Here is a 26,731-nt window from a genome sequence, read left to right as displayed (position 1 = left end):
TGATAAAAAGCCCGCTAGCGACGTCATAATCCCTCGACGGAGATGTGCCTGTGGGAAGTTGCCGCGGGAGCGGGTGGGGGCCTCAGCCTGGCTGTGAAGGGGGCCTGCCTTTGAGGGGAGCTTCCTTCTTCGTAGCCGGCGGTGAGCCTCTCTGGCGGCCCTCCTCTCCTTTCTTTCCGGCCAGCCTCGCCCCTGGGAGGCTTCCCCTTTCGCTTCCCTGCCATGGCGTGACCCTCCTTCTCTCCCTTAGGGCCCGGCCTCCTGCTCTGAGGAGGCCCCTCGAGATCTCTGCCAGGGATCCAACCAAGTCTGAGATGTCTTCTGGACTCCGGGCAGCCAGCCTTCCCGTCTGGAAGCGGCACATCCTGGATGAGCTGAGGCGACGGGACCGGCTGCAGAGGCAGGCCTTCGAAGAGATCATTTTGCAATGTAAGGCCTGCTTTGGCCCTGAATTATAGGGAGACTCTACACCAGGCATGGGAAAACTTCGGCCCTCCGGGTGTTTTGGACTTCAACTCTGATAGGCTGTTAGGAATTGTGGAGGTTGAAGACCAAAACACCCGGAGGGCTGAAGTTTGCCCATGACTGTTTTATAATAAGCCTAACTATGCGATCTCCATTCAGAGGGTCTTTTAGCATTTATTTAAATGTATTTACATGGTTTGATTTTATGACTAGCCGTCCCCTGCCACGCGTTGCTGTGGCCCACATGGGAGGTCCATGTGGCCCAATTCTATCATTGGTGGGGTTCAGAATGCTCTGTGATTGTAGGTGAACTATAAATCCCAGCAACTACAACTCCCAAATGACAAAATCAATTTTTGAGTGAAGGATATACATTGGGTTGTTAGGTGTCTTGTGTCCAAATTTGGTGTCAATTCGTCCAGTGGTTTTTGAGTTCTGTTAATCCCACAAACAAACTTGTTGACCGAAAGGTCACAGGTTCAAATCCGGGGAGAGTCGTAAGCTTCCACTGTCAGCCCTAGCTTCTGTCAACCTAGCAGTTCGAAAACATGCAAATGGGAGTAGATCAGTAGGCACTGCTCTGGCGGGAAGATAATGGTGCTCCTTGCAGTCATGCTGGCCATATGACCTTGGAGGTATCTATGGAAAACGCCGGCTCTTCAACTTAGAAATAGAGATGAGCACCAATCCCCAGAGTCGGACTTGACTGGACTTAATGTCAGGGGAAAACCTTTACCTTTACTTTAAATGTGTTTACATGGTTTTATTTTATGATTGTAATGTTTAATGTGTAACTTGCTTTTATGTTGTTACGTTGCACTGAATTATTGCCAAACTCTGAGTCCCATTCAGGGTGAGATAGAGCAGGGTAAAATGCAGTAAATACATAAGTAACATCTCCAAGCAAGTCTTCATGCTGAACTGGCCACAATCATAGGTTTCCTGGGCCACAGGAAGCCCATGGGCCACAAATCGGACAACAACAACAAAACACTTTATTTATAACCCACACTATCTCCCCAAGAGGACTCGGGGCGGTTTCTAACAAAAGTAACAAAGTGGCAAACATTCGATGCCAAAAATGGACAAACAACAAATCAAATCAAAACAATAAATGAAACATTCTCAATATGAACTTATAAAACTAACTGAAAAATAAATTAAAATTAAATAAACATCAACATCACAAACAATTACCATCTAAAAGACCCTTACTAAAAAGACATTAAAAGTATTACATGGTTTACAGCATCCAACAGTCTGACAAGTCTGTTTTAGCTTTTTGTGCCGAACTACAAATTCCAGTCCTCCATAGCAGTGTGCCATGGTGGTCAGTGGTATCAACTTGCATTACTTACAGGATCGATGCACCCATTGAATTGGAAGAGACCACACAACAGCCATTCAGTCCAACTCCATTCTACCATTCCAGGAATATATATTCAAAGCAATCCCAACAGATGGCCATCCAGCCTCTGTTTAAAAATTTCCAGAGAAGAAGACTCCACCACATTCCTCCCAAACCCTGATCTTCAACTCCCCGAATCCCTGAGCATTAGCCAAGGCAGCTGAGGCTTATGGGAGTTGAAGTGGTAAACTTTGGACATTTCTGCTGTATGGGTTGTGCATAATAATGTTGTTCCTCCCCTCTCCTCATGGATTGATGCAGGATACAACACTAAAAATGCACAGATTAAAAAGATCATTACATAATTTGAAACATAGCTTAAACACGACTACTAATAAAATGTAAATTGTAAAATTCATAATTGAGATTCAAACATAGGGTAGATTTGGACATAAAGTTTGAGCTATCCTAGTTCAGGCAATCGATATTTTACATCTCTTTCTTTGGTCTGTTCCTCTGTGTATTTGTTATACACCTGTGGCTTCTGGGGTGCTCTGAACATTCAAGGGAATTCTGGCTTGGTCCCCACTTTAGTTTCTATCCATTAGTTTGGTTCTTTTGATACTAAGCATTTTCTATCAATCAGCAAAAGGAGAAAAAATGTCAAATGAATGAAATAACACCTGTTATTAAATATCTTCCGGTCCCCACTAAACCACTACTATCTCATGTCCTGATGGTGAAATACCCTCCTCTTAAAGGTCTGGCTGGGGCCAATGGTGGTTTCTTACTGATGCCAAGCTAAAACATGGTTTTGCTTTAAATCCTTCAGTAACAAATTTATTTTGAAATGTGCATACACATGGTTTAAATAGATGTAGTTTAAATATTGATTTGTTTAATACTTTTTACCCTGCATAAGCTAATAGTGATTTTAATCTAGAAGTGTTTTAAACTGTTTATATAGTATGCTATGCTGTGATCCCACAAAAATGGGCAGGATAGAAATTTATCTTGCATTCTTGCATTTTGTGAGCTCATAACTCCTTTCTGAGGTAACCTTGTACTTTTGAGTTATTTAAAACCCCAATTTGATTTCTTATATTTAATGAAACAGACTTTCCCCCCTTATAAGAAGGTGAATGCCAAAAGGGTACCTTTCTTAGGGAATAAATTCATTCTTAACTTACGATATGAAGTCTTCGACCGATGTGTGAAAACAAATCTTATTATTTTAACAAACAAAGCTTGATATCAGGATTAGTACTTATTTTTCCAGTCAGTCAGAAATTATGTTCATTTAATAGTATAGCAGCATAGCTAGAGTGTTGCTTTGTCTTTGTTTTGTTATATACTTGTTTCATGTCACAAATATTATATTAATTAAAAATAGTGACTTTATTATCGAGCAGTGATATTGATTCTTTTTTCTTTTTTTTTTGCTTTGTTTATCAATACATATTTTGTATCATCAGATAACAAGCTTCTAGAGAAGTCAGATTTCCATACAGTGTTGGCTGACAAGCTGCAAGTAGAAAAATATGATTTGCCAGGTCGGCATGAGATCAGGTACCTACTTGAATCAATATTACTATTGATTGCTATGTTGGTAATTCTGTTCCTTTCCTATTGATTTGAATATTATGTGTAACTGTCATTTACATTGCTTCTACATTATACTATTATTGTCAATTTTGTCATTATTTATATAGTGCTTTTTCTCAGGATCGGAATTCAAGACAGCTTGCAAATTAAAGTGATAGCTATAATATTTAATTCCCAAATATTGCATATATTTTCTTGGATGTAATTTATATTCACTTCTACTAGGATTCCTTCAAATAAGTGAATTTTAATCTGTAATACTTGGAGTAGGGAAAAATACATGTGTTTTATGAAAGGGATAAAAATGCTGCTTTTCCAATACATCCATAGAAAGTGTAAGCATTGAAACAAGAGATCTGTTGAACCACGTGTAAAACTATGTAAAAAATCATAAGTATATAGAGCATTTTGGTTTCTACAAAAAACGATTTCTTGGTATTTCTTGATATGTGCTGCATTTATTTTCAATGGCAGCGCATTGAAAATAAGTGCTGCCATTTTATATGAGGATAGTCATTTTTGGCCTTCCAGAGGTTTTTTATCTGTAACTCCCATAATCCCTCAACATGTGCCCAAAACCAACTAGAAGGGTATATTTGCACATCCATTTAAACAGGAATCCATGAAATACATTACAAATAGGGAGGGTAATTCCATAATATTTCAATTTCAATGGAGGAGATTTCAAGTGAGGAGATTCTGCTAGTTTTTCAGAGTGGTTTGAAATGCTTTACAAATTAAAGAGAAAACTCAGTATTTTCTCTTCTCATTTTCTGTAAAATTCCAGTCCAGGACATGATGGGGCAAGGAATGATGCTCATTTGCAAGAAATAGCCCAGCTAAGAATTAAACATCAAGAAGAATTGACGGAGCTGCACAAGAAACGTGGCGAGGTTAGGAACATCCTTTCTATCAATGTGTCCCATTTTAAGGGCTCCCCCCCCCTGCAGTGATACAAGATAAATATAGAAGTCTTTGTATTTATTTCTGTTTCCAGTTGGTTGAGGAGTTTGAATGCATTTACTCACCAAGCCTAAACAAGAGAGGCTGTTAGATACATTGCATTGTTAGTTTCTATGTTTCTAAGTTGTGTTTTTCATTTCAAGTGTTTTTTAGCCTATATATGACAATAATACTGTTACAGTGAGTGATAATGTTTTATCTTAAGCATAAAGTAATAAGCTTTATCCCTGAGGAAAAACATTGGAGTCTTGTAGCATCTTGAAAACAGACAGAATTGGTATAGCACAAGTTTCATGGACCAGGTAGGAAGGTAGAGAAAAGCAGTGAACTCGGGGACTAATGAAATGCAGAACTACAGGTTATGAATACAATGATATTTTCTTAATTGACATTTTTTTCACTCTTCCTAGCTGGCTCAATCTGTTATTGACCTGAACAACCAAATACAACAGAAGGACAAAGAAATGCAAATAAATAATACAAAGTGAGTAGATTATATGTATTGCCCCTATCAGACCTTGGTGTTAGATGTCAGGCTGTTCATTTCTGATTGGGTTTTCATCATACTGATTACTTTTCTTGAAGGATTGCAGAATATTTGCAAAAGATATCTGAATTGGAGACAGAGTGCCAAGATCTACGTAATAAGCTGCAAGATCTTGAGCGAGCCAACCAAACTCTTAAAGATGAATATGATGCTCTCCAAATTACTTTCACTGCTCTTGAAGAAAAACTAAGAAAAACAACTGAAGATAACCAAGAGCTAGTGACCCGATGGATGGCAGAGAAGGCCCAGGAAGCTAATCGGCTAAATGCAGAAAATGAGAAAGATTCCAGGTATTATCATAGATAGCTTGCTTCTGATAATGCACTTGAGTGTGGATACATGATAAATGCTTCTCCCTGCCCCTTCTCTCTTCACCTCCATCTCCTTCCTTCCTCTGCATAAACGTCTTCATTTGACTAACATTTCAAACCTTTATGTTCTTGTGTGATGATTCTGATTTTTCCCAGTAATGTGGCTAATGACATAGTGGAGGAAAGAGTCTTTTTATCTGAGAGCAGAGCTTTTTAGATCTTGTTCAAATAATAAAGTTTGTATTAAGTTTCCTTTTTTTTTAACTACATGTATATTTATAATGTGAAATAATTATCACTGCATACTGGTGGGCAGAGAAAATAGCTGGAATTCCTGTGATAAAAGTGATGTCATAATCATGCAAACAGTTGCTGACTGCATTCACAATTCAACAGTTTCTATCCACATAAACGCTTATGTAGATCTACTCATGTAATACTTGTGATATTCTTCAAAGCTTTGTTCTCATCACTCGTTTTGTTATAAATATAGCAGTTCAATCTTTGTTGCTTGCATAGAATTCCTGTGTATATTTGGAGAAGAGTGCTGTTGGGCACATCTACACTACAGAATTAATGCAGTTTGACACCACTACCAATTCCATGGCTCAATGATGGGTTTTACATGATCTTTAACCTTCTCTGCCAAATAGTGTTCCCTCACCAAACTGCAGCTCCGGGATTCAATAGCATTGAACCAGGGCAGTTAAAGTGGCAACAATCTCTGTTAAATCTACAGTGTAGATGCAGCCATTGTAGAGGTGATGGATTTTCTCATTCATGTCTGCATAGTACATCCACAGTAAATAGTATTTACCTCAAAGCAGGTCTGAAGCTAGGAATTGTAACCTAACTAGATAGAACTACTCGTGATTATAAAACATTCTAAAATAGCAGCTTCTCTAATTAGGGAAATAAAAATATGTTCACCTTGATGAAGGTACAACTCTCGGTGAGCCTCCCTTGTAATAATATTTCAGAGACAAAATGTGCTGATCCAGAGTGGCAAAGGCATTTATTGAAACAAGTGTGCTAGCTGATTCTTGCAAATAAGAGCACGTTTACGTCATACAATATGTGGGATCTTGTTTCTAGCTATTAGGTTCTAACACTCTTAAACAATTGGTTTGCTTACTAAAAAGAATATTTACAAGTACAAACAGAGTTGACACCTGGTTTCCTCACATGTTTTTTTCTCTTGTAGAAGACGACAAGCCAAGCTTCAGAAAGAGCTAGCAGAAGCTGCAAAAGAGCCACTACCAGTTGAACAGTGAGTATTTTAAGTGATTAATTCCTTCCTTGAGACTATGTTTTCGAACCAGGTAGAAAATGTTAGTTTCCAATAAGGTGTGCTTATTTCTTTGAATGGTGTAGATCCTCCTTCTTTAATGCTTTACTCTGACATTCTGCACTTGCAATACTCAGTCAAGTAGATAAAAAAAATCATTCATTTAACCAATAACAAAACAAGGAAAAGTAATTTACATTTATAATTTAAGGCTTCAATCTTATAGCAACCTGAGGGGCTTATTGAATATGCACAAAGTTGCTCCACTACTAAGCACTTCATCACACTAAGACATCTATCCACTTTAAATTCAGTTAATGTCTCCTGCAGAATTCTGAGGTTTGTAGTTTAATGAGTCCCAGATCCTCTCTGGCTGACAAACCCCAGAATTCTGAAGGAGGCAGAAAATGGATTTAAAGTGGATAGATGGTCTAGTGTGATGAAATTGTGTATGACACCTGTGTAGCCCCAGATGACCTGCAGAAATGTCTGCATGTATAGGTGTCCCATCAGTGAAGCTTCTGTTCGACTTTGCCTTTGTCCAGAAGCACTATCTCCACCATGCATTCTCGCTTCCCCTTCAGCAGTAGGTTGACTAGTTATTAATGTTACCATGTAAATTAAGTTATGAAACAGATGTGGGGAAATTATGATCATAGATGATAAAAGAGTGGTGTCACCAATAAGTGAATGTTGGATAGGACCTGAGGAAAGGGGAGCTAGTAAACTCACTGTCCATGTAGTTGGCTTTCTCCTTAAGCAGCAACTCCTAAGAAGTTCTACTGTATCCACTGCATATCCACTGCTGAACCTCGACTAATGGAGCTATAATGCAATTGGTTTTTAATTTTTTTAATTTTTAGTGTGTTTTAGCAGTATTTTTGTATTTTATGATGCTTTCATTTTTTGTTATTTTGTTATTGTTTTGTTATTAAGTTAAATTAGGTTGTTTTTTCATACTGCCCATGTGTTTGTCTTGATGTAATTTGTGTGGTTTTCTTTCTGGAAACTGAATGTTTGCTTTATATGTTGGAAACCACCCTGAGTCCCTTCGGAGAGATAGGGTGGTATAAAACTAAAGTAGTAGTAGTAGTAGTAGTAGTAGTAGTAGTAGTTGTTGTTGTTATCATTATATCCTAGCCTATTTTCTGGAATCTTAGGCAAATGGTTCTTGCACCTCCAGACATGGGACAGGATTTCACTTTTGTCCTGGTAAAACTTGTCCTTCAGCCATCATTGTTGCTCAAACAGTCTAAGCTATTTTTCCAAGCTGGTTTTGTTGGCCGGACAAATGTGATTCTGTTATCTGATAGGACAAATACCTTGCCCTTTCATACTTTTATGTGGAACTGACTAGTTCTATTTTCTTCAGAAGTTAACACTGTTATTGGTTGTGGTTATTATATTTATTGTACTATAAAAATAATAATTTTATAGCACAGATGTGCCCAATGATACCTGTAATTTGTATTCAGATTTGGAAAAATAAACTTTAAAAAACCATATTTTTAAAATTTCAGATACAAATTGCTATTACTAGTACTTCTTGATAGATCTGTGTTGTGATGTGAGCGTGTAGCTTTTTGTACTTAAATGTCTATATGCTCTTATGGGTACTTTCTTACAAAAGCCAAGTTTGCTTTCTCTTGCCATTTGTTTTTGAAGTAATCACAGAAATCGTATGCAGTAAATGTAAATTCAGATGTATGTAGATGGCTAATATGCATTCAAAGACTGAAAGTAGACTCTTTTAAAAAGATACAATTCTTTCAGAATATTTACCTGAAGGGCAGCTCACACTGGGACAAGTCCAATCAATGCTTCACACCACTCTTGTTGTTAAGCTAACATTCCTAGCATCCCTTATTGCTGTGATCCTAAGGAAAGTAGTAATTTTGTTGTTGAAATTATGCAGCATTTATTTCGTTGGCTGTATAAGAAATCAACTTTATGAATACTTTTAGACAGGGAAGAGAATCCACTAAGGATCCTTCCACACAGCCATATAACCCAGAATATCAAGGCGGAAAATCCCACAATATCTGCTGTAAACTGGGTTGTATATAAGTCCACACTGCCATGAATGCCAGTTCAAAACAGATAATGTGGGATTTTATTAAGTTGTGTGGAAGGGGCCTAAGGAAAAAAATGCAAGAAAGTCTTTTAACTCTCAAAGGACTTACGCTTGATCTTTTCTTTTCAAGGGATGATGATATTGAAGTGCTTGCAGATGAAACCTCTGATCCAGCTGAAGAGACCTCTCCAGTGCGTGCAGTTACGCGGACATCCAGGTCAGTAGCTGCAAGAAAAAAATAAATGGAAAGAGGTACCAAACAAGTACATAAAAGATTTTAAAAAGCAAATGGGAAGGATATTATCGCTATCCTTAATAGCATTGTGGTTTAAGAATTCCCAGTTTTCTGAATTTAAAAGGAATCCTATAGATGTAAATTTAGTGATACTGGGTGCCTATTGGGATAAATTAACCAGTGATACGTGACCTATTAAAATTGAATGGAAGTTGGTGGCTGTTGCATACCCTCATTCTCTTCAGTTGAATCTGTGCAGTATACCAGTTCAATGATAATAGAAAATTATAACTTGTGGCTCACTTTGTCATTTATCAAAGTAAGCAAAGAGGGAACAATGCCTTCTGGTTCTTAATGGTTTCTTTCCACATTCACAGCAGTCTCTTGGAATTGCAAGACTAATGTAGCTTTAGCCAAACATTGCAATACTGTCAGATCTATAGCTCCTACAGATAGTTCTTTTGTTGTATGATTATTACCAACTGCACAAGTCCCAGTTTCTCCTTACTATTTCAGGGAGCTAGGATTGTGGTGGCAGCAGCTGTGGGTAAGGAGGAAGTGAAGCAAGATTGCCTAAGCATTTGCTAGATATTGTAGTAGGATGTTTGCAGATACCACTGTGATGAAAAATGAAAATTATGAAGCTGTATTGGATCAGACAGTCAGTTCATCTGGCTTGGTACCGTCTCCCCAATTGGCAGCGACTCTTCAGAGACTTGTACGGACATTTTTCTCAGCTCTACTGAAATATGATAGGAACTGGAAGTAGCCTTCTGCATAAAGATTGTTTTCTGCCACTGAGCTGTGGCTCTTCCCCTTCAAATTGTTTTAAAAGCCAAATCTGCTTTTCTTTATAAAGTTTGTTAATATCCTTTCTTACTGTCTTATTCGGCTGTAGGGCACAACCTCTTTGTGGAGTAAATCATTTCCCACACATTTTGCCTGAAACTTGATTTTATTCTCAACTGTTTTAAATCTGAAGTGTCCTATCTTTTTGCTCTTAAGCCAACAGGAATTATGATCAACTCATAATTATAAGTCTTTTTATTTCTTCACTTCCAACAAGGTGTCTTTTGGAACTGTCCTGTTGTGATCAACTTTTCTTTGTGAAACATGGGTCTTGAATAGAGGAATATTCTCCTTGTTGCATGTTGTGGACTATATTGTTTTGATCTCTGTTTGAACAATAAGGTTTAAACCTGTCCTCCCCTCCTCTTTAGTAAGCGACTCTCCCAGCCAGCTGGAGGCCTTCTGGACTCTATCACTAATATCTTTGGGTAGGTTAGAATACCTTTGCCTCTTTTGTAATGTATCAATTCAGTATACACCATCATTTCAAGGAATGCAAACACTTGTCCTTATTTCAGCCTTTTTTCCAGCTTCTGTCTCTCCTTTTATTTTCAACTTCCTGTTCCTTACATCTACTGTGTGCTGACCTCTGATCTTTCCCTCTAGTCTGTCTGAGTCTCCCCTTTTGGGACATCACTCTTCTGATACTGCCAGGTGAAAATTCACTTAAAATTATTCACATTTAATCCAGAGTATGAGTAAAGAATGCTGAAGTAACTCACTTGCTTAATAATTTATCTGTAGTGGCAAAAAGACTTTCCTTTCATGTGATGCCCTTGGCCACTTAGAAGAGGGCTAGCTTATAGCAAGGAGTTGATAATAGAATTGCAGAGGTCCATGCAGTCTTCATGACTGTTCTCTGGCCTATCACTGTACAGTTGTTACTTCCTAACTTAAGGAAAGATCCATATTTAGTAGTGTAATGCAGTGTAAGCTTTGACTCAGTGCTATTCATAATATGTATTTGTGTAATGCAGGGGAAATTTACTTCTTTGGACTTGAGGAAAAATAAGCTCTGTTAAAAATAGCTGCAGAGGCTTGTCAAAACAGTGATCCTTGAATGAACTAGTTTTAATTTAGGACTTCACAGAGCTCCTGCAAAGTGGGTAAGCATATCTCTGTGCCAGCATTGGTCTGAGGAGTTGCCAAGCAATCCATCAGGTCCATATGAGAAGGCCGTTGCAGAGATTATAATAGCTAGTGAGTCCTTGTTTTACAGAAGAATCTGTTTGGGTGTTTTCACCCTGCTTCTGTAATATTTCAGTGGGGTTTAAATCTCTTTGCATCTACGGTTCTGTTGTTTAGTGGGGATTATCCCCTAGTCTGAAATATGGAGACCTCTGGTTGATTTCTATTTGTACTTACCTATGCATTGGATCTGCCCTTTCTCAGGAGGCGCTCTTTGGCATCATGTCCTGCCCCTCAAGATACTGTGGATGTACATCCAGGTGCAAACAAAGATGTGCGAGTCCCAAACACTGCAGTGTGTGTCTTTGTAAGTATTATTTGTCAGACATTGCAAGCAAACTTGGATAATAAAAAACTAATTATGAATATTCTAGGCAAATTTACTACTGCTTTACTAATTTTTCTTGTACTTTCTTGTAACTAATTAACAATTTGAATGCATGCAAGGTTTCCTTCACACTTGGGCATCCACACTTGTGTTTGCAATGGTAAGTGTGTCTCTGCCCTCAGAGGAGCACAGTTTTCCTTTTATTTGAGGGATTTGTGAGGAATGCAGGTGGTTGTCCCTGGCCTTCCACAGAAGCACATTGCAATTACCATTTGAAGATGAAGGCTGTGTCTTTCTGACTATGGTTTTGTGCTGTGGAAAATTGTGGGATCCTATTTACAGATGCACAACATCTCATTAGGAAATAGATTTCTTGCTGAGGTCGGTGATGACGAAATGAAAGACTGATTGCACTGGTGAAATGCACACCCATAACTTTCTTTGCTCCCAGCAGTGTTTTCCTCTCTCCCCCACATCCATGCTCCAGTAATGCTGTGATGTAGTTTGAGGCTGCTGACATTATGTGGGTAAAGTTGCTGCTTGTTACCTGTAGTGTAAGGTACTTGGCACTGACTGCTATCCAATAAAACTAGTCAAGGAGCTATCAGTTCTGGGATGTGTCTTTTAATGTGCATGATCTTTAGTTTTCAAGCTGAGACCTCTTATATATTTTTCTGTGAATATGGAGTGCTTTCTGTCTCAAGATGAGTCTTGACAATAATTAGGCTTTTATCTGTTGGGGATGCTTTGACTGCTTTTCCTGCATGGCAGGGGGTTGGATAGGATGGCCCTTGTGGTTTCTTCCAACTCTATAATTCTATGATGTTTGAAATAATAGTAATTGCTATCACTATCAATTACCTATATTTTTGCATAGATCCTGAAAGATAAGGCCATCCATGTCTCCAAGCTCATAGTCTAAGTACACTGATGACACTCTTATCATATGAATCAGATGGCACTGTTCAGATGCTAGGCTAATGTCTTGATTCTTGTTTTGCCTGGATGAGGCCTAGTAAACTGGAGCTGACTCCCAGTAAAATGGAGGTTGCTCTGAATGGGGCTGCACTCCATCTATAAACCCACTGCACATACCTAGATCACTGGAGGCCCAAATACATTCATAGTGTTTGGGGCCAGCTCTTAATGGTTTACAATCTGTGGTCTTTGCTGGACAGGGATAACTTAGCCTTCTTTGTGGAGAGAGAAAAAACTGAGTATAAAATAACATAATATTAGCCACAATAGGTGATGCACTAGTAGCTTCTTGATTAAACTACTTCACTGTATTCTACATGGGGCTGCCCTTGAAGACTATATTGAAAAGGACACTATCTCACAGAAGACACTCTGGAAGTCACAAAGAAAAATGTTACTTTCAATTCTTTTTTTTATTCCTTTTTTTTTCTTTTCTCTCCCTTTCTGCTTTTTTCTCTCTTCTATCTTTCTTCTCTATTTCTTCTTTAGCTTTTGCTTCGCTGATTTATGTTATGTTATATTTTAATAGAAAATCTCAATAAAGATTATTAAAAAAATAAAAAGACTATATTGAATCTGAAGCTAGCACAAAATGCAGCAGCCAGATTGCTAATTGAAATACCAAACAGCAACCATAAAGCACAAGTTTAACAAAATTACATGTATTGCCAATATATTTCTAGTCTGAATTCCTTGTTTTCTGTTTTTTTGTTGTTTTTCTTTCCTGCTAGGATGCACATGATGGGGAAGTAAATGCAGTGCAGTTCAGTCCAGGTTCTCGGTTATTGGCAACAGGAGGCTTAGACCGGAGAGTCAAGCTCTGGGAAGTCTGTGGAGGTAAGCATCTTAAAGAGAAACAGAGAGGGAAATAAAACTATGGCATGCTTTACACCTTGACAAACAAAGCAAGCTTTCCATTGCTCATTTCAGTTAAAATGATTGTTTTCTTACGGAGCTACAATGCTAGAAATTAGATTTTAGTACTATTGCCAAACAGGTTGGGTGTAGTGTTAGAAACTAAAGCCCTGTCCTGCTCTTAAGATAAAATCCGGAACCATTGTCTGCTGCAGAAGTGATTATTCTTACTGCACATGAACAGCATGTATTTTGCATACAGGAATTGAGATTCCGTCTGGAATATTGCCAATTTAAGGGAATCTTGGACAAGAAAGCTCGGACTGAACTCTCTCTGCACAAGACTGGAGAATGGAATGTCTTGCTTATTTATCAGCCTCATATTATCAAGAAAATGGAAATGACTTAACATTGAACTTTGGGAAATCATCTGCTGCTATGTTCATCATTGGCTGATTTAAATTGTCATGGGTTCAAACCTTTTCCTACCTCCCATAGCTTTTGTTTTCTTTTGAATTGCAGATAACTGTGAACTTAAAGCCTCTCTATCTGGCAGTAATGCAGGGATTACAAGCATAGAGTACGACAGTGCTGTGAGTATAAGTGTTACCTTTTTTGCAACTATTTTCCATCACAGCACCATATAGGAATCACATAATGTTTCTGAGAAAAGGACATATTTGTTCAGTCCTAGGTACAGAATTATGAGCACTTGTGGTAAAGCTCTGATTTGAGATTACCATTTGTATTGCAGTGATGCAGTATATGAAATGCTGCTGTTAGGAGCTGTCCGGCACTTGACATAAAACTTAAGGGTTTTTTTTGCTATTTAGGGCTAACAGTGTTTTGCTGAGGTCAGTGATGAACAGTAAAAGGTCTGATGTGCCCAGTGGTTTTGTCTTCTTTACCATCACAACTCCCAGCAGTTTCTCTTCCGTCCTGCTCTAGAAAAGCTGTGATTGGAAGACTATTTGCTGACAAGTAGTGAAATATTCAGCTTGTGTTACCTTAGAGTGATAGGTAGACACTGCTGAAGTTACCATCCAACATAAATACTTAAAGGAGTGTGTGGTGTTGGAAACATATCTGGGTATATGATCTCAAATTTTTAACTGAGACCTCTTTTAGAGCAAAGCATCTTTTACTCTCCCCCACCCCCTGTTTGGTGACAGCCTGTGGGGTCACTCAGGGTTCAGACCTGTCCCCTAGGCTATGTATCACTTAATAAACCACTGGGAGAGTGCCGTGCCATCTGTATGCCAATGGTACCCAACTCTACTGCTCCTTCCTGCCTAATTGTAAGGAAGCTGTTTCTGTGCCAAACTGGTGTCTGTTGTCAGTAATGGACTGGATCAGAGCAAACAAATTACAATTCAATCCAGACAAGACAGAGATGCTCCTGGTCAGCCAAAAGACAGATCTGGGAATAGGGATTCAGTCTGTGTTAGACTGGGGTTACACTTCCCCTGAAAACACAGGTATGCAGTTTGGGGGTCCTCCTGGATTTGGCTCTGAACCTGGAGGCCTAGGTATCAGCAATGACCAGGGTGCTTTTGCACAATTAAAGTTACTCCACCAATTGCACCCATTCCTAGCGAAGTTGAACCTGGCCACAGTAGTACATGCCTTGGTTACATCCCATTTGAACTACAGTAATGAACTCTACATGGGGCTGCCTTTGAGAGTGCTCAGAAACTTCAGTTGGTCCAAAGAGCAGCAGCCAGATTATTAACATGCTGGATACAGGGAGCAGATAACTCCTCTGTTGATACAGCTCCACCGGCTGCCAACCCATTTCCAGCCAAAAGTCGAAGTGCTGGTTCTGACCTATAAAGCCCCATATAGCTTGAGTCCAGGTTATTTGAAAGACCATGTCTCTTTCTATTAACCTGTCAAACATTTATGATCAATTGGGGAGAGTCTTCTCTCAATCCCACCACTCACTAAGCATGTTTGGTAGGGACACTGGAAAGAGCCTTTTTGGTGGCTGCTCCCAGACTTTGTAACTCCCTCCCAAGAGAGACGAGGGTGACTGCAACCCTGCTTGCCTTTTGCAAGCAAGTTATGGCATTTCTCTGCCATCAGGCGTTTAGGGGAGGATGAGGGGCATGCTGCTGGAGAGGCTGTGGATGAGAGTTGTGGAGAATATTTATTTTTAAATATAATTTTAATCGTACAAGCTTTTATTGTGTCTTAACTGTATTTTTACTTATATCAGTGACGCAAATATTGAATTGTTTTTAATTATTTTAAATTTTTGTATTTGCCATGATTTTAAATTCATTGAGTTGTGTCATGTTATTGTAAGCCACATTGAATCCCCAGGTGGAGAAAGACGGAATAGAAATAAAGTTAATAATAAACAATAAAGGATAAAAGCAAGACTAAGAAAATGTGACAGAATGCAAAGAGTGTGGAGAAAATGGAGAAGCAAGAATGAAACAGTCTAGATGAGAAAAAAAAGATCTGGGTGGATTTAAAGATAAAGAATCAAACTATTGAATTTCATGCAAATATTAGAATAATCAGTTCAGATAGATGCCCACATTCTAAGCATTAATTAACTTGGAAGAGGAAGCAAAAACAGATTATTAGAATATTATAGTAAAAGATCAAAAAGTAGTGGCAGGTTCTGGCGGTGACATGAATTGGGATGGGAGAATTGACCAAAATGGAATCCAGTAATACTTACATGTAGAGGACCATGTAGGTGATTTTTATGGTTTTCAGAAATACAACACCCAGAAGGGGGAAAACAATAAAATGGCCTTTTAATATTTTTCCAACAGGGCTCTTACTTATTAGCAGCTTCAAATGATTTTGCCAGTAGAATCTGGACTGTAGATGATCATCGGTTACGGGTGAGTGTCTTCTACCTAGAAGCATGGCATGTGTGTCTGCATCTTACTAGAGCTGAATAAGCATGCAGCATTTCAACTCATGTTTGACGCTAGAAAGAATATTTAAACCACAGTTCTTGATACCTTTTTTACCAATAAGTTAACGATTGGTATAGATTCTAGGAATTACGAAGTTACAGAACTTGGTTTAAATCAATTTCCACATTAAAACATTTCACAAGGAGGTTCTAGCTTGGGAGTAAACAGGCTGCTACTGGTTTTTCCAATAGGCTAAAGAAATGCATTGCTTATTTTGATTTTTGAAGTTGGTCTTGGTATGCATGAAGGCCCTTTTCATATTGATCTCTTATATTCTCTAACTCGCTCCTTTCTGCCACAGCTCAGTGGTGATGAACGTACTTCATATGTAGCTTGTTCCATCTCCAGCTCATGCCCCTAGTCTCAAGCGTAGGAGAGCTGCTATGCTTATGGCCATGGAGAGTTTTTCTAAATGCAGTTGACAGTAGATAAGCAGGGTGAAGTGTCTGGCTCTGTATTCTGGAACTTCACATAGCCATAAATGCTAAACTTGGTGAACTTAAAATGTTTACTGTATAAGACAAAAGTCTGGGAAGTCTTTCCTTGAACGTCAACCACATACGTTTCAAAAACTCTCATTCAGGTCCTAATGGTAAAAAAAAAAAAAACCTGCTGCTTCTTTGTTCTGCAGCATCCAATAATTGGGGGTATACTACTTCTGGATATTGAGATTTCCCTTAGCATTCACAGTTAAAAGGCCAGTTCTATATAATTATTTTTTCTTGCAGCCAAGAGGTGCAGGTACAAGTACTTGCAGCATTTTGATTATCTTCTAGGAATTAGCAAATCTTGGCGTCTTTTGCATAACTAGTATTTTAGAGACTATAATTGAAAATAAAGTTTGTTTAGCACTTTCAGAGTGGTTTATAAAATACTTTCAGAGTTGTGTTCCAGCTAAATTCTTGAATAACAAGACTAGCTGTTTACTTACATCATGTCAAATCTTTTTCTAGCACACACTCACAGGTCACAGTGGGAAAGTCTTGTCGGCGAAATTCTTATTGGACAATGCACGCATTGTATCTGGGAGCCATGACAGAACGCTCAAACTGTGGGACCTGCGCAGCAAAGTCTGTAAGAAAGCCGTTCTGAATTCATATTTCTCTTTGTTGGCCTCCCGCATCAATTGAATGGGCACAAGCAAAACTTCTATTGAGTAACTACATCTCAAATATCTGTTGATCCCCCTTCTAATAAGCTTCATGGTGTGTTCTCTAGGTGTTTTGAAGAGGGTTGATAATATAGGAGTTAAATAATGGTTAATGCTTCTAAAGCTACATCCCACTGCTAATTGGAATTGCAGATTCTGAAAAATCTCACCTTCAGTAACACTTGGAAGGTGACATGGATTTCATGACTTTGGGAACCCCTTCTGATAGCAAAGGAGATTCCAAAACTCTGTTCTAAAATAGTTCTGGCTTCTTGATGCCTCTTGATGTTAAAGCCATAATAGGGCCAGGAGCAAAGTGTATTTTTTATCTAAAAACTTGCGTTGACTACGGATTGTTTTGTCTTGGTGATTTAGGCAGGGGCTTACTGATTTCATTCTTCTGGTATCAGTCTTGTTTGGTACTAGAACCATCCATGGAATCAATAAGCAAAATAGTAACTCAAGCTAGCAAAAGCTAAGAAGTGGGTGCCTCTGAGCACAAGGACACCACAAATTCAATGACCAAAATTTGCAATAAGCACAAGAATGAAACTCACAAGTTACTTCACCAAAAAACTAGTGTTTCTAAAACATTTTCCATTTTAGATTGTTTGGTTTCTTTTTACCCTAAGCTAAGAGCTATGTATATTAGTGCTGTTCTGCCACTTGTTCATTATTTGGCCTTTGCAAGAATCTGCATTGCACTTCTGTGTTGCACTTTTTTTGTTGGAAGAAGAATGTGGACGGAAATGACTAATAACTTCATTTTTGAAGGTATAAAGACTGTGTTTGCTGGATCCAGCTGCAATGATCTAGTCTGCACAGAACAGTGTGTCATGAGTGGACACTTTGACAAGAAAATTCGGTTTTGGGATATTAGGTAAGCTTTTTTTTTGAAAAACTGTCCCCAAGAGATTTTATAAAAATGAACAGAAGAAATTAAAGCCGCATTATGCTTATATTGTAGTAGGGACTGGACGAAAAGAATTATGTTTTGGACCACAACTTCCCAAAACCCATAGCTTCCCATTATCCTGGAAGACACAACTGTATATCCGAAAGCTGTAACTGTAACTGATAAGAAGGGGATGGTGCGATTGGAATTTTTGTGGGGGGAGGGGAGTTTTAATGCATTTTAATATGTTGATGTTTGATAGTTTTAATGACTAAAATTGTTTAAATGGGGTTCTTTTAATTGTATATGTATATTTTAATGCATTTATATTGTTTTAATTTGCATCTATTTATTGTTAGCTGCCTTGAGTCTCTATGTAAATAAATCAAAATCTTTTTATCAGTTCAGAAGGGAGAACTGATTGATATAAGAAAAAGAAGTGGGAATACATGTTCATTATATACATCTTAAAAGAAAATCTATATTGAACCCAACTGCTTCCTGTCCCAAATTAATGCCTGTAGAATGTCAGACTGACAGGATCCATACAGTGAAATACATGATCAGTGCTTATGAACAAAGTGGAAGGTAAAGTTTTGTACTCTGTAGTTTGGGTTTATAATGAGGTACTGTGCTTGTTCGAAGCTCTAGCTACAAGATTCTAGTTCTGTGAGCAGCAATAACAGATTTCAGGTGAAATGTTGTACTGAGGCACTGAATTTTTGCCTTTTTTGTTTGTTGGAATCTGCCCTGACTATTATTATTATTATGCCCCATTAGGAACTCATTTGCCTTTCAGGTCACGTCCAACTTTGGATGACACTTTCATATTCATAAAAGGGTTGTCATTGCCCTAAGACCTCAAGAAAGCAATTTGCTCAGGGTCACCACTGCATTTCCATAGCTTAGGAGGAATTTTAATTCTGTTGTCTCAGAGTCCTCATCAAATATTTGAACCACTATGCCATGCTAGCCCCAAATGTGGGCATATGTAATTATTCAATTCATCGGGATTTCAGAATTTAATAATAGTGTCTATGAAATCTGGCATCCGCAAAAATAGAAAAAATATAGAGAGGTCTGTGGAGAAGTGATGAATTGCCTTTCTCAGTTGGCCAGAAAGGTAATCAAGACTTACACCTTTCAAAACTAGTGATGCTGCCAGTATTCGTAATTTCCTGTCATATTTTGCTTTCAGAACTGAGTGTGTGGTGCGAGAAATTGAATTACTTGGTAGGATTACAGCTCTAGATCTCAACCCAGAGAGAACAGAGCTCCTCACGTGTTCTCGAGATGATTTGCTAAAGATTATTGATCTCAGAGTCAATGCAGTCAAACAGACATTCAGGTGAGTACAATTCCATAACTAGAATATGGACTTACGTATTTATTATTTGCTTAGGTTCAGTAAGTGTCACAGACTACAGATTTTGTATTGTGCATGCCTGGCAAAAGGAATAGGTTAATCTGACCCTGGAAAACTATGTTTTAACTTTCTACCTGGTACAGATAAAAATTCCCAAAACACAAACCTTGATTTTGTCATTTGATATAAGGGACTGGTCATGTGCATTCAGGCAAAAAGGCATACTGTTTTCAGGTCTGTTTCCGTCTGATCCCTCATTTCATTTGCCAGAAAGTGACTCGAAAGGGGAGGGGTGTCATTCGACAAGAGATTCGCCCCATTGGATACAATGGGAAACTTTAAAAGCTCAATCCTCAGTCATTTTTAGGTCTATCTGCATGAAACCTACCTCAGTTGTAGAACCCATTTACAACTGCAGGCCAGCCAGGTTTCAAAACAATTCACCACTTTACTGATATTTTAGAATTATTTTAAGTTTTAAATATAACATTTTTTTTAAAATAAAACAAACCGCAAGAGAGGGTTCTGGGAATTGTAGTCATTGGTTGTGTCCATTCTCAGCCAATCAGCGTGGACACCACCAGCCTTTTTATTGGCTGAGAGACAGAGAAACTTCAACTCCCATCATGCTTCAAGAGGAACTTTCAAAGGCCACCCTATGCTAGTGCCATTGGGAAAGCGAGTTCTAAGGGCCCTCTCTGGAAGAGGAGGGAACTTTTTAAAACAATGGAGGAGGCTTCTTCTGCCAGGGAGAAAAAAAGACACCACAGATCTCCCTGCCTCAGGTGAACTTAACTCTTTCCAAAAAATATGGTATCTCTGAATTTGTTTCATTGGTCTTTTTGTCTCTCTCCTCCATTTCTGTTTTCAAAAATTACACGAAAATGGCCATCCAAAAACTACAAATCTTTTTGTTAACAGTGATTTGGCCCAGCTCTATAAGGGGCACCATTTTACTACACCACTGCATATAATGGGGCTTGAACATCCATGGATTTTGGTATCCCTAGGAGAGGGATCCTCAAAGCAAGCCCAGTAGAAACGAAGAGCCCACTATAGAATTCTGTGCTGATTTGTACGTTAATACGTCTTAGTGCTTCATATATTTTATTCAGCAGTGCAGCTCCAAAACACATTCATGTATTTATACCAAACTTCGTTTAAATTGGAGTTTTCTCAGTGATTGAAATTGCTTCACCCTAGGATTTATTGAACCATGTTGCTTTTGTTTTGTTGCTTTGTCTTTCATGCAGTGCCCAAGGGTTTAAATGTGGGTCTGATTGGACCAGAGTTATATTCAGGTAAGAAACTGGATAGGTTAAATCTACAACAAACTTGAGAAGGGGTATGATACTTTCCATCTTTAGGCACTTGTTAGGCCTTTGGCAACCTTTATTAAAAGTAATGACAAATTTCTTAGCAACCAACATTCCATCAGGAATTTTCATGAATTTCAGAGGAAAGCAAAATTAAATCAATAGTAACTCTTCATTACCCTCAAAGGCCATTCTAGGGAATCTTCTCTATTTTCTTATGCTTGTGCACGCAAGCAGATGTTGTACCATTCTCATGTTGTAGGAAAGAGTTTTCAAGACAGCACAAATTGATTTTCAAATATTTCTGTTATAGTTCTTAAATGCCTGATTTTGGAAATGCTTTCTCCTCAGGATTTATCAGCTTTGTGTACTGTAGTTAGTGTACAGAAAAATACTCTCCCCTTTTGGATTTGAATCTGATACCTTCTAGCTTTTATTTAAAAAGGTCTCTACTTTGCTACAAGTACTATCATGACTTGGGGGGGGAAAACATCAATTGTGATTCCTATAATTGTGAAAGCCTTCGACAATACATTAATTGTGATTCCTATATCTGTTCTCTATTTTCTGTATTTATTTTATTAACTATGATTTTATGTAAAGAATATACTACGAGTATGCCAAGCTTTACCAACATTAATAAAAAGAGTACCATAATTCCCAAAGTAAAGTGCTTTTTTTCTTATTCTTTATTTTTCTCTGTACCAAATTTCTGATTTTTCAGCCCTGATGGGAATTATATAGCGGCTGGTTCAGCAGAAGGATCACTGTATATTTGGAATGTGCTCACAGGAAAAGTGGAAAGGATCCTGTCCAAGCATCACAGGTGAGTCAAGGGATTGTTGTAAAAATGTTATTGCTCTTGTACAATGAAAGAAATTAATTTGTAAGGTGAATTTATAGGCTTCCACAGTAACTGGGTAGATGTGCAAGGTAATGTCTTTACTACTGTACATCGTGATAATAATAACAATAATAATAACAACAATAACAACTTATTGTTATTGTTGTACCCGGCCTCGATCTCCCTGAAGGGACTCGGGGCAACTAACCTATGGCACAAAGTGCCTAAAACAACACATAAAATAAATTTTGTACAATACAAAAGTAAAACCAATAGCATATAAAACAATAATTTAAACTTGGAACAGCACCCAATAACCTATGGTCAGAACTGTCGTAAAACATGGCCAACTGTAAATAAGAACAAGGGAATGGGATAGTGCAAGTGTAGCTAATGAACAAGAGCAAGGGACGAAAGTGCAGTGCTGTGCCGTTAATTGTGGACCATTGGGGTTAGACATTCTCAAAGGCTTGTTCAAACGTCCAAGTCTTCAATTCCCTCCAGAAGGAGGACAGTGTGGGAGTCTGCCCCTAGTCTCCCAGGGAAGGGCGTTCCAAAACTGGGAGGCCACCTCTGAGAAGGCTCTCTCTGTCGTCCCCACCAACCACACTTGTGATGGTGGCGGGACTGCGAGGAGGGCTGCCCTGGCAGATCTTAGGGTCCTCGCCGGTTCTTGGGGGGGATGTGGTCACGAAGATAGGCAGGGCCCGATCTATTTAGGGCTTTGTAGGTGATAACCTGCACTTTGAATTTGGACTGGAAACTTACTGGCTCAAGTAAATTTGTGTGGAACAGGTAAATAAGGACACAGTCTTATAAAATAGCTTGAGATTAAATAGTGTTTCTGTCTTTTACTCAGCCTGAGTGTTTTTGTAGACTGTCATAAATTGCTTTCATGCTGTGTTTCAGTAACTCAATCAATGCTGTGGCGTGGTCACCATCTGGAGCCCATGTGGTTAGCGTGGACAAAGGAAACAAAGCTGTGCTATGGTCTGAATTTTGACCTGAAACTGCAAAAACAGGCATGCCAAAAATCCACACGGGAGCACAGTGGCCTGTGTCTGGGCAGGACAGAAATGCCACATCTGTTTCCAGCCACGGTCTTTTGCTAAGTGCGTAAACTCGATCCCAGGAAGGATGCCTGGTGCGCCGGCCGAAGAAGGAAAGCCCGTCCCATCTAAAGTACATCGCTGGCATTCAGCCGTGCCGAGGATTGACTGTATTTGGTGGAGAACCAATTGTTTTTACAAGTGCCATCTATGTGCTCGGATGAGTTCCCTCACCAGAAGGCAGTGCCAAACCATTTCCTAAGGCACTTCAAGCTTTTGAATTCCTGTATGTCCTCAGTTTTATGCATGTACTATCTTCTGTGGTCTAGCAATGATGTGGGGTTGAAGGATCCCAAAACATAGTAAAGGAACAAGCTCATGAATTTGGCAGTTATGTTGATGGAGCCACTAGTGCTTATTAAGTCACAGTTTCTTCTATCAGGTTGAGGTCTAGTAGGGGGACCTTTTGGTGCGTTGCATTTTCCAAAGCTTTTCTTACCAAGTTTGGACAGAAAGTGATATACAAGCATTTTAATTTGACCCAGTTTGTTTGGGGCTTTAATTGTGGGATAGAGTGAGATGTGCTGTTGCTGTGATGAAGAATGTATGAGTAGCAAGACTTCAGCACCAAAACCAAATACACGGTTACTACTGCTGCCCAGCCGTCCTTCCGTACTGCAGCTTCTCAAGCACAGAGGAGCAAGGGGAAACCGAGACCTGAATGTAAGTGTCCTCATGCTGGCAAATCCAGATCACTTGCCACTGATTAAATGTGCAATATCCTTCCTGGTTGGCACTCTGCCTTTGCTATGGAGCAGGCTTGCCGGCTTGTTTCTCTGGGTATTTAAATGCGCAACATGATTTGGGGAAGATTAATTTGTGGCACAGATCATTCAGCAGAACACTTTTTCCAAGATCCAGTGGGCTGTGTGACAAGCCACCAGCATTTAATTGCCTTTTAATTTGCACTTTAATTTTCGTTCCTTCCTAAGCTTGTTTTGTAGGGAAGTTTGTATTGAAGGGGAGAGGTGAGCAGGGATTATTTGTACCTGGGTTCTTAGCGAAGAGCCTCTTCATTTTAACAACTTCTGCTAAGGAGAATAGGAAGTACATGGAACAAATCTTATTTATTGTATTAATCCGCCCACTGTTACTTGACTGACTATAAATAAACCTGTGTCCTGCTTCAAAATTAGACATTTTCTTTTTCTTTTTTTATTGACATTGGGTATGGACAGATAGAGAGGGAGTGTCAGAACAGAGTAGTAAAGGCACTGATTGTGGCTTACACATTATATGATGAGATGGTAAGGAATACAGAAGCAAATAGAAGGCCCTTTGGGAGAAAAACTGGATATGAACCAATTTTTTTTATCTGTATTTTTTTTTCTTTTACTCGTGAGCTATAAGGCCATGAGGGCAACAGAATTAGTGCTTCCAGTTCTTTCCTTCTGATCACAAAAGCCTTGCTCAGCATTGTCCCAGAGAATCTACTTGTGAGGACAACAGAAGGTCAACTTACTCATATACACTTCCGAGGGGAGGGGGGGGGGCTACAGGTTACAGCTTATAGAGGCTTAAGTTATTTTCAGTGTACATATTGTACACACACATTTTCTTTCTCTGTCCTGTAGGCTCAATGCAGCTTAAAATATTCTGACATTTAGTCCCCTCAATTTATGTTTTTCTAATGCTCCATTGGCTTAAACTGAACAATTCAAATAAAGTAGCAACCGAATATCAGGGCTACGTAGAAGGACAATTTCTCCCTGCTTCTCCTCTCTCTCTTACACATACACACACATCCATTTAACAGACAATTGGTACTAGAGGCAAAATGACATTGAAAAAATAGAGCTAGGTTCCCACACCACAAAACAGAAGAGTAGTTTAACATGATTCAGCAAACTTTTCTTTAAAAGTTTGTGTCTATGAAATAACAGGTCATGTGTGTACGTTTTCCATAAGTAAACACAAATATTTTGAACCTTTTGAATACCTTTCTTTATTTTTAATTCTACTGGTGTCATCTTATGAATTTTGGTGACCAAACATAAAGAGATGTATGCTTTCTTTGAACCTGCTGGTGTTAGCTGGCAAGGCACGTTTACTTTCTGTGTCCCTTTCTCTCTGTTTTGCTGTTCACACATGCTCAGAGGCAACTGCCATTTACCACTTGTTGTAGGCAAGCAGGCAGTGCTTCAGTAAACTGGTTAGAATACAATCCCACTCCCTGTTCAAGTTTTTGTTGTATTTAAAAAAAAAAAACTGCAAACATGCAGTTGCAAACTCACCAGCCCTCTGCCATCCTCCCAGTGTCAATGCTTCTAAAAATATCTAACTAGATGGGAGGAGGAGAAAGAGGAGGAAAAGAAAGCTGAGATTCACCTTTGTGAAAAAGAGCTTCAGTGCCAGAGGCTTTGTAAAAGACTAAAGGAGGCATAGTAATTGTCTTCATGTAAGAAGAGCCTCTCAATATCTTTGATGTTACTTTACAAGACTGTACAGAAATCCCCCCCGGATTGGCATTCATTCTCTGAGATGCTCACTATGTTCCCTTAATTTGTCTACGGAATCTTGATTGTTTTGACAACTTGATGCCTACCTGATTCATTGAAAAAAATGTTGACACTTAGATATATCTTAGCAAAAGGTATCATACTGACCCACACGTTGCTGAACTGTATGGATGGAAGAAAGGTTCAAGACAGCCTGGTGCAAAATCAATGGGATGAAAGATAACTTAAAGATTACATCTAGTTTCCAATTGAGGAGAACAGTTAGAGGCATTGTATAACACAGACAAAATTAGTATAATTTATGAGCTTCTGCTGTTTGCCCCAGTTTCTGCCAACCTAGCACTTCAAAAACGTGCAAATGTGAGTAGATATATAGATACCACTTCTGCAGGAAGGCAATGGCGCTTCATGAAGTCATGCTGGCCACATGACCTTGGAGGTGTCTGGACAACGCTAGCTCTTCGGCTTAGAAATGGACATGAGCACCACCCCCCAGAGTCAGACACGACTAGACTTAATGTCAAGGGGAAACCTTTACCTATAATTACAACAAGAAAACGTGTTCTTTCAATGAAACATCTGGTGGAAGATTATCAGAAAAATCCAACTTGCAATGGAGTTGTGATTCTAATTTTGGAAACAGTCAAAACAGGAAGAAGGTAATGAGTGTGATTGTTACTGGGTTTTTAAAATGGTTTTATTCATTTATACCCAAGCCTTTCCCCAGTATTGCAACTCAAGATATCTTACAAAATGTTAAGACTAGAACCATTTTTTCAAAAATACAACATAAAAGTTACTTTTAAAAGCAATTAAACAATCTATACAATTGACATCATTGAACTTAACAGCTTTGCGATTGGATGACTGATATTTCAGCTTCATTATGACTGTGTTATAAACACTATTAAGAAACTTAGCAATAAGTTTGGGAAGAATGCATCACATTCCTTTGAAAATTTCATCATTGGTACTAATTGGGAGTTGTCCCATATCAAATGGAACGAATAGTTTCAACATGGATAGCAACACCTACTTTCTATGAAAATGTCAGCCTTATATAATACTTGGACTTCCTAATAAAGATGGTGGTTTCTTCAAGTGGATTCCAATAGGAAATACTACTTCAGCCATTGAAGATTAAAACATACAACGAGGTATTAAGTTTTACCTGTGTTTTAGCCATTGTCACTAGATTGCTTCTGTTTTTTTAAAAATTTTCTATTTAATATCTCAAGACAGTGAACTGTGTGTTTTCCTTGTATGGTCCCATTAAGCAGACCTGTTAAATCAATGGGATTTATATGAGTGTGGACTTATTCAATGGATCTGGTTGGGATTAACCATTGGATCTGGGCTTTTATTTTATTTTTATATTTAAGTTGGATAAATCCTCTATTTAAAACTTCCTCGAAAGCTTATTCAAGGCACATGGTTGCTCTTCAGCTTCTCAAATCCAATATAATGTGGCATAAGTTAGCTATGTATGTTTACTTTGAACTTAAACCTCTGCATTATCAGCAACCTCATTCCAGGAGAGCGTTCATAGGATTGTTCCCTCTGAGCTTTGAAGTTGTCACTCATACACCATAGACATTTCATGAATGAACATTTTAGGT

At 38.6% G+C, this 26,731-nt stretch overlaps 1 protein-coding gene and 2 non-coding genes across 6 annotated transcripts; all 3 read left to right on the top strand.

Moving 5' to 3' along the window:
- On the top strand, positions 1–23,788 carry ATG16L1 (autophagy related 16 like 1). Of its 4 annotated transcripts, XM_060768115.2 has the most exons (20): positions 1–141; positions 251–429; positions 3,289–3,382; positions 4,206–4,311; positions 4,792–4,865; positions 4,967–5,218; positions 6,444–6,509; positions 8,732–8,818; positions 10,057–10,113; positions 10,292–10,339; positions 11,078–11,180; positions 12,911–13,016; positions 13,557–13,627; positions 15,824–15,895; positions 16,927–17,047; positions 17,898–18,003; positions 19,217–19,366; positions 20,638–20,685; positions 21,425–21,526; positions 22,454–23,788. In XM_060768115.2, the coding sequence occupies exons 2-20, from the start codon at positions 315–317 to the stop codon at positions 22,545–22,547; spliced, it is 1,872 nt and encodes a 623-aa protein (XP_060624098.2). In that variant the 5' UTR covers positions 1–141; positions 251–314; the 3' UTR covers positions 22,548–23,788. The 4 variants fall into 4 exon arrangements, with proteins under 4 accessions (XP_060624098.2, XP_060624099.2, XP_060624101.2 ...); XM_060768116.2 differs by lacking the exon at positions 10,292–10,339; XM_067465895.1 differs by lacking the exon at positions 1–141 and having other exon boundaries at positions 214–429.
- Positions 11,582–11,861, top strand: LOC132772454 (small Cajal body-specific RNA 6). Its single transcript, XR_009631188.2, has one exon. It is a non-coding gene; the product is annotated as a small Cajal body-specific RNA 6 (non-coding RNA).
- On the top strand, positions 13,888–14,154 carry LOC132772453 (small Cajal body-specific RNA 6). The gene has a single exon (XR_009631187.2). It is a non-coding gene; the product is annotated as a small Cajal body-specific RNA 6 (non-coding RNA).
- Positions 23,789–26,731: the final 2,943 nt, after the last annotated feature.

This window comes from Anolis sagrei, chromosome 3 (assembly GCF_037176765.1).
Source record: "Anolis sagrei isolate rAnoSag1 chromosome 3, rAnoSag1.mat, whole genome shotgun sequence".
NCBI classification, from domain to species: domain Eukaryota; kingdom Metazoa; phylum Chordata; class Lepidosauria; order Squamata; family Dactyloidae; genus Anolis; species Anolis sagrei.
The sequence above is the reverse complement of the archived record's forward strand: the minus strand, read 5'-3'. Positions and strand labels throughout refer to the sequence as shown.